Raw genomic sequence first — 10,730 nt, 5'->3', positions numbered from 1 at the left:
TTTGTAGACGATATCTGCGTAAAGTCTACGGAATTGTCTATGGAAAGTTCTGGTTTAGCTAAAGGAATATGATAGTGATGATAGTAATGTTAAAGGGACATGGAGAAATGTCAAGATTCACAAAAACGTGAAAAAAACCAAACTGAACAAACAAAACAAAAATAAACAATATATTTCATTGTGGAGCTAAAATCTAAAATCCGTGCCATAAGTATTAATATACTAATAGTTCAAAGTAATAAGATGGAAGTTCAGGAAGAAGAAACAGAAGTTCTAGATACCGTTATTGTAAAAGAGGAGTACGATATTCAAGAAGAGGAATGTCCTGTGTTTCTTAATAACGATGAGTAAGATCTAACTTATTTACAACTAAAATTAAAAAAAAAAAGATTACTGATTACCTTGCAGATATGAGTACGACTTTCCATTTAATATGGAAGATCAACCCAATATGCCCAATACAATATTGTCCAGTGTGGAATCCACACATCGAACCAAAATTAAAAACACCAGAAACAGAAAACCCAAAAATCATATTTGTTTATTCCCCGGTTGCGGGAAAGGCTTCCGAAGCCCAAGTGAACTTAATGCTCATAGGGCTATTCACACTGGTCAAAGGGAATACGAATGTGCGGACTGTGGAAAGAAATACGGGCATATAATACGACTCCGGGAGCATATAGTGAGGATGCACAAGACTAAATATCTAAATTGCTCTCACTGCAGCAAATTATTTAAGAATTTGCATTTTCTAAGACAACATAGCATAATACATAGGAAAGAAAGAGGATTCAAATGCAAAATTTGTCGACAGATATTTGGATCTAAGACTGAAAGGCACTCCCATGAACAAAAGATGCACAAACCAATGGGGTAGGATATATTTCTCGTTTTAACTAATATATTGAATGTTTACAAATGAAGTGACAAAATATGACATTATTCCGGCTAACACATTAATTAAGCACTTATTAAGTACTTAGTAAGTTCTTAACTCAATTACCTAATTTTAATGAGTTGTAGAACTGTCAACTACTTAAAAAATATGTAAAAATGAGGCAAACGTCAGCGCTTTGTGGCGAATTGCGAATTAGTCAGCCTTAATACTAATTAATTACCTAATTAAGGGCATTGTAAAGGTCCTTAATTAAGTACTTTGCATTAAGTACATTAAGTGTTTTTTTTATCAAGTACTTAATTAAAGACTTAGAACTAAGTGCTTTTCAAGTAGTTACTAAGCACTGTTGGAGCCGATACAAATACTCTATTTGAGGTAGCTTCAATTGGTTCTGGACGTGCTCCTTCAATCTCTCTGTGAACATTCTAGATGAGTCTGGAACAAGAAAATCTTTAAAATGATCTTGAGATAGGTTGAAAATGGGTAGTGATAATTTGGTAAACTACCGGCACACGAGTTTAAAGGGTTATGTGGTCCAAAAAGATTAAAGGCCTCTACACATTGGGAGCAATTTTCGTCAGAAATTGCTTTTTGAAGGAAATTGCCTACAGTGCTGTAAGTGGAAATGTGCTGTCAAAAATGCGATTTTTTACAAAAATTACAAGGAGTTCCGGCTTAAGTGAAAACGGATTGATTGACTTCGTAATGCCAGCTTCAGACTGGAGGCTTAGCCCAGGTCTCGAAGGTCTCAAAATTCTTAAAAACAAGCAATTTTATTGATTTTTCAAAATCTAATGAATCATTTGCCCTTAACCCTCTAACAGTGTTTTCTTTAATATGCGAAAAATATGCGGAAAACTATTACCGAGGACACTATAGCACTTTTAAATAAATAAAAACTTTGTAATCACAGTAAATGTGATTTTTGTAAAGACCGCCTGGAGGCGGTCTTACCTGTTGGAGGGTTAATATTCAATCCTAAAGAACAATTTTCTAGAAAAATCCTGTTTGATGAGGAATTAGAGGAGTTAAGCCAGATAGCTAAGTCTTAGATCTGAAGTCCGTATAAGATAACCTAATTTTCACTTTTAATAGATTTATCACTAAATTACAAAAAGTTTTCAGAATGAATCATACATTTGATTACATGGCCAACATGTGGACATCGCATTCTGCATTCCAATTTCCATTTTTCGCCGCTAGATGATTGGTCAGACGGGTCAAACGCCAACCCAAAAAAAATGCCTTAATTAAGTACTTATTAAGGACTTATTTCATACACTTGGACAAAGCCCTTATTTAAGAGCATGAACAATGTCTTTATTTATTGAATTTCGATAGTAACAGCTTACTTTGTGTTAGCCGGGGTGGTGCTATTCCAATGCAAAATGAAAAAAGGGGAAGTCTTTCTCCGGAACATTTTTAGTATATGACTGCTCTCATGTTCTTCTGCGTTATCGACTTTGCTTTGTGATGGTTTCTATCTCGACTGTTTTGTTGTTTTGGAATACGACAACGACTAATAGGGATTTCTGATACTATTCCAATAAAAAAAAGTGAACGTGTTTTTTTAGCACTTTACTGCTCTCAGCAGTGTAGAGAAAAATGGTCTGACGGTTTCAAGCAGTTTCCTGTGCAGGAAAGAAAAAAATAATTCGCTCCTATCTAATTTCCAGTAACTGATGTGGCAGAAAGTAGCCAACATCTTTACCAAATATCCAAAGAAAAGATTATCCAAGAACCACTGACGAAAACACGATAGGTGTCGAAAGCTCTCGTAAATTATGTGTTCCATTTTTGGATTGCACTCAATACACCGACGTTCACTGGAAGGACATTCTGTTCTAAAATAAGAGTTACTGTTCTCAAGTGCTTCTGCATAATCGACTTTTATTTGTGTTGGTTTCTATCCCGACTGTTTTCCCCTGTCCTCGTCGTGTTCTAAAACCGCCAAACAGTCGCGACTGGTACCAACATGAAGAAAAGTCGATAAAGTAGAAGCACTTGAGAACCGTTGAGAACACTTTGCTGTTCTTAAATGCGTCTGCATTATCGACTTTTCTTTGTGTTAAATTTTCATTGGAATAGCGCCATTAACCAGAGAAATTTGCACTAACAAATTATTACTAAAGAACAGAATACATATCGGTCAAACGAAATTCTGAGCAAAAGACTCATACAAAAGTTTATCACTGTTTTTTATCTACAGATCTAGATTAAAACGATCCTATGGGAAATATAAATGTCCATTCTGTGATGTCATCTTCTCCGACAAGCATGAGTACGCTCGGCATTTCAATAAACACAATGAGAAGAAGGCTACAAGAAATGGTTCAGTTCTAAAGATCGAAGAGGCTCCCTTAATATGCAAGTACTGTGATAAAAGGTTCAATAAAATTTTTGACCTTTTAGCGCATAGTAAATTGCATACGGAAAACCAAACTCCCGACCTCAAAACCAATAACATTTGTCTGTACTGTATGCAGACCTTGTTTTCTAGGACTGCTCTCAAAAATCACATACTTAAGACTCACCGGGGACTTCCCTTAAGCTTTTCAGGTTGATATTTATAATTTGGGTTTATAACTAGATCTTACCGTTAACAAGGATATCTCTTACAGCCCCATTCAGCTGCACAATCTGCAGAAGACTTTTTAATGATGTGGAGGACTTGAAAAAGCACGTCCAAATACACTTTAGCGATGAGTTTACCCTTTGTTGGATTTGTAACAAAAAGTTCCTAACTGTTACAGCACTGCGCCATCATAATTTGGTGACCCATGCAAAAGGGACCAATCTTACAAAAAATACCACCATAATTGAGTTGTATAATTCAAATGAATTTGCATTCCTAAAATAACAGCTGTTTTCCATCTATTTTGTAAATATATGTATAAATCTCCAAAATTTTCATGCTTTTTATTAATTCAATAATTTTGATCTACTCATATAAAATTGGAAATGATGAATCGGGATTTGGTTGAAGCCAATTTTCTTCTGAATACTTCACGTTGTCTGTTTCGATTACATGAAAGGTGTAAGCATGTCGCTCTTTGTTCGATTTATTCTGATTACTTCGGTGGACTACTTGGCTATGAATCAGGATGCATGACCCTGCAAGACAAAGGAAAAAAAATAATTTTAATAAGGAGTAAAAACAAGTAATGGTGCTATTCCAATGGAAATTCTAAAGGGGAAATCTTTCTCCTGAAGGAAGCTTTTTTTTAGCACTTCACTGTTCTCATATGCTACTGTATTATCGACTTTTCTTTGTGTCGGTTTTTGTCTCAACTGTTGTCCCTCGTCCTCGCCCTGTTCTAAAAGAACCAAATAGTCGTGACAGGAACCAACACAAAGAAAAGTCGATTATACAGAAGCACTTGAGAACAGTAGAGAGCTAAAAAAAACAGTAGAGACCTAAAAAAATTGGAATAGCACCATAAGGTTGGCAAAGAATTCGTGAGGAGTGTTTTGATTGATCTGTGTCGATTCAGTTGAAATGATTGGTAGATTTTGCTGAAATCACAGGTTATCGATTATAAATGCGAAGATCAAGTACTTAAATCGACAAATGAAGTCGATCTGTCGATATACAAATAATCGATCATTAATCGACCAATTACGCAGATTACTGATCCCCCTTGATCGCCTCATCAGATTATGTAGTAAATTAATCAATTTTGGGTACTTTTTATTCAAGTCACACTAATTAAAACAGATTGTAGCAATTTGGTATGAGAAACTGTTTTTCCGAGCACTGTTTTCCGTTTGAGAGTAATAGATCTGCGATTAAATAAGTAACGTTATGGTCGCGTTCTAGTTTCATGACTAATGGTGCTATTCCAAAGAAAAATTGATTATGGTTTTTAACACTTTACTGTTCTCAAATGCTTCTGTATTATCGACTTTTATTTATGTTGGCTCCTGTCTCGACTGTTTTTCCCAGTCTTCGCCGTCGATTATCAGAAATCACTTGACTACAGTAAAGTGCTAAAAACACATACTCATTTTTCATTGGAATAGTATCATAAATGCAGAAGAATGATAGAACCGGTCTCATAGAAAAATGACGTATCTACATTGGATATCTGGATACAAGGGTATAGTGAGCGGGATACGAACAAGTTGGAAATGAAAAACCTACTGTAGCTAGAACAAGGAGCGACTTGATGTATAAAGAAATCACACATAAGCTAATCATGGTGGCTTGGGTTTCCGGTTCCTCGAAATAACAGACTGGTTCCCTGAGACCCTGAGTACCCTCGAGAAAGATATGGGCTCCCTTGAGTCCCTGAAAAAAATATATGGGCTCGCCGGGTTGCCTGAAAAATATATGGGCTCCCTGGGTTTCATGAAAAAATGTATAGGTTTCTCAAGATCCCCTGAAATATGTATAGGTCCTTCGGTTTCCCCGTAAGTTCTCCGGGAACCGCGTACCATGGGTTTTACATAAGATCCAGAGTCAGATTGGCTCGATTTCCCTTAAATGATTTACTTTTCATACATCGCGATCTTGTTAGGTGGATTTTCTTGCAAACGAGAAAATTATTATACAAAAAGTTTCATTAAAACTTTATCAGACGTAATAGACTACAACAGGGGTGAGCAAGAACTGTTAGAAACCGAATAAACGTCAAAATAAGTTTGTCCAGGTTGCGTTTTGACCATTGACGTTCAAGTTTCATTTGACGTTTGTTCGGTTTCAAACGGTTTTTGCTCACCTCTGGACTACAAGAAAAGACTGCGACGTGTCCAAACTGTTTATGGGTAATTCAGATAAGGATATCTGTTGGAACGCAATTACTCGAGAACCATGAAGATTGCTAAACTTTTAATCAGTCACAGTGTGAATAAACACCTGAATGAATTGCCTATAACTGAGGATACCGTCACTAGCTTTGTGTGCGACTTTTCCAGGTTATGTAGGATCATACAAGTGATGCTTAGTAAAACAGTACTGCCTGATAAAGACTTATCTAGATTAAAGTCGCTCTATCTAATAGAGTTAAATATGGATGCATAATGAGCCCAAATGGAGACCTAGTTGCAACGCTCCACAAAGAAGCTCCCTTGCCTTACTGTAATCTAATCTAATATGGCAATTCTTTATTACTTTCTCTCCCGAAGTATACGCTTAAGTGTTGATTTCTTTCAGAAAGATCACATTGAGAGAACTTTCAAAGCATTACTATTAAAGGGAGGCTTTACGTGCGTTACCTAACTGAAGTGATACTTATGCCTTTGCCACGCCTTGTAGCGTTGTAGCTCGGTATAATTTCACGTCACTTTACCTATAACAAACTTTTAACTAAATTTAATTTGATGTGACGTTCAAAAGAAGAAGAAGAGTGCGAAAGAGTGGGATAAACATATCCAGAGCTTTTGAGAAAGGAAAAGGACGTGAATTTGACTTTATGAAATTTTCCTGATCTAAAAACTCGCCGGAGCCATTAAAACTTAAAAGTTTAATGTTTTTCACATAAGTGGTTTGATGAAAAGCATCCCCTTTGGTTATGATTTGTTGGAAGGATTCCCGATGATTTTTTTATTTTTAGTACTCATCAAATGATAGTAAAAGCAAACCTTTTTCAACAGGAACGGATGTAAAATTAGAAGCGGGGTAAATCGGTGCCGGTCTATCGTAGATCAAAAGCTCGTTTGATGATTTATCCGGATTTCGAATATATCTGCGATGAACACCACTTTTGTGCGATCCTTTTATGAACTGAAGGCATCCATTCTGTGCAGTAGCGTCATCCAGGGCAATCCAGAAGCCCACTGTTGATACTGGTTCAGTGCACAAAAACGTTCCATCTTGATGCGCAATTACTGAAAAAGAAAGTCATATACCTCAAATTTTGCAATCATAAAAATAACTACAAAGATTAAGGATTTACCTTCTCCTCCAACTCCTGGATTTTTGTAAATGTACATACTCTGAGGAATAGCGGGCCTCTTGAAGCCCAATTGCCAGCATACCTCACGAACGCGGTGGGAAAAGGTGTATTTCTTGAAGATGTCATGATCGGTATGTAGAGAATGGCCCACTTTATTGAGGGCATTCTCTGGTTTCACAATCAACTCCCCCTGCTCATTGAGAGCACCTTCCTCAAAAAAGTATCGCACTTTGTCGCCTGATTCAATAAAGTATTGCTCTCTGTTCTGATTATTGTTGCAATTAACTGTACTGAATATTGTGCGACATTCTTTTGGGGCTTCTAAACAAAGTTCCTGTCCTGCTTTCTTCACTTCCTCCACCTCTTCGGGCAGAAGGAAATTTTCAAATACCACATACCCATTTTCTTGAAGCTGAAAATATATAAAGTTCATTCATAAATTGACTGCAACTCTTTCCACCTTCAAAGACATTTAAGGGGCTGTTAAATAATGGAATGTGACATATTTGCTATTTTTGGTAATTACTTAATCTTTTATCTTTATGAAAAGGATTGAAATTGAGGCTAGGACGGAAATGAAGCATTGCATTTTATGGTATCGTCTTCGGCTGTTGCCCGGGTTAACAATTGTCAAATAGGTCTTATAGTTTACAAATCCTTTCCCTGTTAAGAAATCATTACAATTAAGCTATATTGACAAACTTTTAGTCTGAAAACTATATAACTCTTAAAGAATATCTCGGAACAAAATACTAAGCATTCCTAAGTGGCATTCAAAATTTTGTAAATTGGTGTTTTTTATGATGTCAATTTTAATTAAAAAGAAGAAGAGCTCGAAAGTTACAAATGATTAGTACGAACACCTTTAAAGGGAAACATATTTTTTAACATCACAAAAGCTTTAGATATTTGAAATAATCCCGCTAGAGGGCAGTTCGTCATTTTCACCACTTCAAAAGATTTCATTTAAGCAATTAATAAGTACTTAATTTTAAGTAGTTGTAAATCAAGTAAACTAGGGTAATATGGGGTAATTCGGAATCATGTCTATTTCGGAATTTTCTTACTCTTTCAGATGAACAAAGACAAATAGAAATCCATGAAGAAGTACAAGACTTTACATTTGAGAGTACTTCTTCGTTGTTTTTTTTTCCTTTTGCTATCTAAAACTGTTAGAAAATCTTGAAGCTTCGAAGTATACACACTGAGAGAAATCCGAAAAAGTCAAAATAACATTCCGGAAATGTTTATTTTACCCTGCATTATTGATCCGAAATCGGTGTAAATATTATCCTTTTTAGGTGTATTATGGGTTAAAGTTACCCTTCTTTCGTGTTGATTTTATCCCCAAAAGGTGTAAAATTAACATTAAAAAATGTTATATTTTTACACCCGAAAAGTGTTAAAGTTATGACGAAATTAAGTTAATCGTAGCCTCTTTTTTTTCTCAGTGCAGGATTCTAAATAACCCTACATTACACTACTTAGGGGATCTGGAAGGGCCAAAGGGGCCAGAGTGTGTGCAAAACCTAAAAGCATCCCACTACATTATTTTGTAAACACGTCTTAGAAAAATAATAGGCATAAGAACTTCTTCGCAATGCAGGGACTTTAATAAATTGCTCATAAAGACTGCCCTGACTGCTTCTAAATAAATTTCACCTTTATAATATACTTCAGTCGAGATAAAATATTTTAATCATCAGGAAAAAAAACAAAACTTAAATATTTAAATAAAATAGGAACATTTAAAATTAAAGTTACTGATTTGCCCCGATCGTCATTTCCCAATCAAAAAGAATCATGCCCCGAAATAGCGTCCAAATTCTAACTTTAGCCACATGCATAATCAGAGAAAATGAGTCTCCTACATAAAGAAACGGAGATGATTCACTTTTGAGGTGGAAGAAAGTGTTTGTGAATCTGCCCTCACGCAGAATTTCTTCTCATAATGTAAAAATAATTTCCACAATTAATGTCTCGTGAAAGAATTTTCTCACTTAATGTTCAATTATAATTGATTTAGTTATGTAAAATCTTCCAAGCATTCCAAATTATTATAATTACTATTTTTTTAATTGAATTCTTAAATCATTTTGTAGAAACAGTTTTCCAATGGACGGTTATCTGGGTTTTGTTTTTTGTTGGTTTTACATTATGAAAACATCTTTAGGGTACTTTATCGCAAATTTTGTAAACATGACCCATGTTCATTTTAGAGATTATGAATGGTGATGAATGTAATTTCTTTTTGGTTCTGGATCTTTGGGAACAAAGATCAAGGAATAAAGGAAATTTTATTAAAAATCCACTGTTACCTCTTCCAACAAGGTATTCCTCATTGTGACACTTTAATCGGATTAAAAGCACTCCCACAAGATCACAAAGTAATCACAAATGGTGTCAATCGGAAAATTGCCTCAAAATACACTCAGTAAATTGCTCTTGACTTCAATATTGCACTTCTCTTGATGAGAGTTGGGAAGGAAATGACTTTGCCAATGAGCTCCGAGAGACTCGTGTGATGCTGACTTGCTCGTAAGATGTTTATCAAAATGATTTCTGTGTGGGAAATCGAAATTTTAAAGTACTTCTCAGTTTCAGACGATTTATACTTCGTCTTTGAAGCGAATATGAAGACTGAGGGAGTGGAAAAATTAAAACACTTTTGTAAACTATTAAGAAATTTTTCTTTTAAATGTATTTAGAGAACACAATACAGAGTGTTGTGGTGAAAGCGAGATTTACATATACATTTGCCAGCCATATGTTCAACATTCTTAAATATATATATTCCAAGATTCTAAGCTAAATTAAATGAGATGAACATTTTGGTAGATTTCATAAATCAAATTTAGTTGATGCAACAGATTTTGCAGTTAAATTAACATTTGATATTATAAATTAGCAACAACTTTTTGCACATAAATTTGATATAATTTATAGGAATTTTTATTGTTGGATCCAAAGAACAATATTTATTTTCCCAATTTTGTGATACTTTTAAGCGTCTGTCTCGTACTCAACGTATTTTAACATAATTTGGGAAGTTCTTTATATAAGCTCAGCCTATAAAAATTTATCGATCATACCCACACCTCTTTTTAGAAGTTGCATACTTAAAATAGTAGTCTTTAATCTTGAATAGGTAATTCGGTAATGCAATAACCCTTTCTTAAACTGTGTTTGCTAATTGTGTGTAATTGGTTTAGGGAATCTCTTCTATAAAAATTAGGCCACGCCCCCAAGAACACTTCAGTGCCCGAAAAATCAGTTAACTAAAAATGTTTCGAACTGGGAACATTCGCATATTAGAACAAGTCCTATATCATTTAATATATTGCGCACCCCAACAAGAACTAAATATGAATACTCAAACACCTTATCAAAGTATACTTAGAGTAATCTGGCTTCAAATTTAAACAGGTTGATCTTTAAAAATTGACCAGCCTCATAATTCCTTTGCAATACCCATATACTCTAGACACACTTACTTACTTAAGCCGAGAGACGGCTTAACGTATTTGTAATCAAAATAATGATCAGATTACATTTCCATCAGTTTCTGACTAATCCGTCTCTCAGCTTAAACCGTGAAACGGTTTATTTAGTGTTAAATTGATGGAAATTTAGTCAAATCATTATTGATTATAATCAAAAGAACGATTTGATTAAATTCCCATCAGTTTCCCTCATTACTCATTACTCAGAAATGTGATTATAATTACGTTAAGCTGTCTTCTGGCTTAAGTCATAAGTGTGTCTAGGGCAATATTTACATTACATTGAATTGACACAGAAAAGAGCTTGCAAAACAAATTAAATGAAAAAATATTGTAATTCCACGCACATACATAAGCCACTCCCACTGTAGTGTACTGTTACAAAACCAAATAAAATATAATTTGTCAGTTTAGAAGATACTTTAATATATT

At 34.8% G+C, this 10,730-nt stretch overlaps 2 protein-coding genes across 2 annotated transcripts; one reads left to right on the top strand and one right to left on the bottom strand.

Moving 5' to 3' along the window:
• The first annotated feature begins 79 nt into the window (after positions 1–79).
• Positions 80–3,805, top strand: LOC129810003 (zinc finger protein 780B-like). The gene is made up of 4 exons (XM_055860185.1): positions 80–347; positions 409–873; positions 3,108–3,457; positions 3,520–3,805. The coding sequence occupies exons 1-4, from the start codon at positions 244–246 to the stop codon at positions 3,756–3,758; spliced, it is 1,158 nt and encodes a 385-aa protein (XP_055716160.1). The 5' UTR covers positions 80–243; the 3' UTR covers positions 3,759–3,805.
• Positions 3,793–9,432, bottom strand: LOC129810004 (phytanoyl-CoA dioxygenase domain-containing protein 1). Its single transcript, XM_055860186.1, has 4 exons — positions 9,114–9,432; positions 6,796–7,207; positions 6,482–6,727; positions 3,793–4,012 (listed from the first exon to the last, which is right to left on the bottom strand). Exons 1-4 carry the CDS (start codon positions 9,135–9,137, stop codon positions 3,840–3,842), a joined length of 855 nt encoding a protein of 284 aa, XP_055716161.1. The 5' UTR covers positions 9,138–9,432; the 3' UTR covers positions 3,793–3,839.
• Positions 9,433–10,730: the final 1,298 nt, after the last annotated feature.

The sequence above is a fragment of the Phlebotomus papatasi genome, chromosome 1, assembly GCF_024763615.1.
Source record: "Phlebotomus papatasi isolate M1 chromosome 1, Ppap_2.1, whole genome shotgun sequence".
Lineage (NCBI taxonomy): Eukaryota > Metazoa > Arthropoda > Insecta > Diptera > Psychodidae > Phlebotomus > Phlebotomus papatasi.
Note: the sequence above shows the minus strand (reverse complement) of the source record. Positions and strands in the feature narration are given on the sequence as shown.

What these genes read in the sequence shown, in the direction of transcription:
- LOC129810004 (XM_055860186.1), bottom strand. Translation starts at nt 9,137, where the DNA reads ATGAGGAATACCTTGTTGGAAGAG. An exon ending in GGAATACCTTGTTGGAAGAG is followed by an intron (nt 7,208 to 9,113) that starts GTAACAGTGGAT and finishes ATATATTTTCAG; the next exon opens with CTTCAAGAAAATGGGTATGT. An exon ending in ATCCGTTCCTGTTGAAAAAG is followed by an intron (nt 4,013 to 6,481) that starts GTTTGCTTTTAC and finishes TTTGTCTTGCAG; the next exon opens with GGTCATGCATCCTGATTCAT.
- LOC129810003 (XM_055860185.1), top strand. Translation starts at nt 244, where the DNA reads ATGGAAGTTCAGGAAGAAGAAACAGAAGTTCTAGATACCGTTATTGTA. An exon ending in AAGATGCACAAACCAATGGG is followed by an intron (nt 874 to 3,107) that starts GTAGGATATATT and finishes TTTTATCTACAG; the next exon opens with ATCTAGATTAAAACGATCCT. An exon ending in ACTTCCCTTAAGCTTTTCAG is followed by an intron (nt 3,458 to 3,519) that starts GTTGATATTTAT and finishes TATCTCTTACAG; the next exon opens with CCCCATTCAGCTGCACAATC.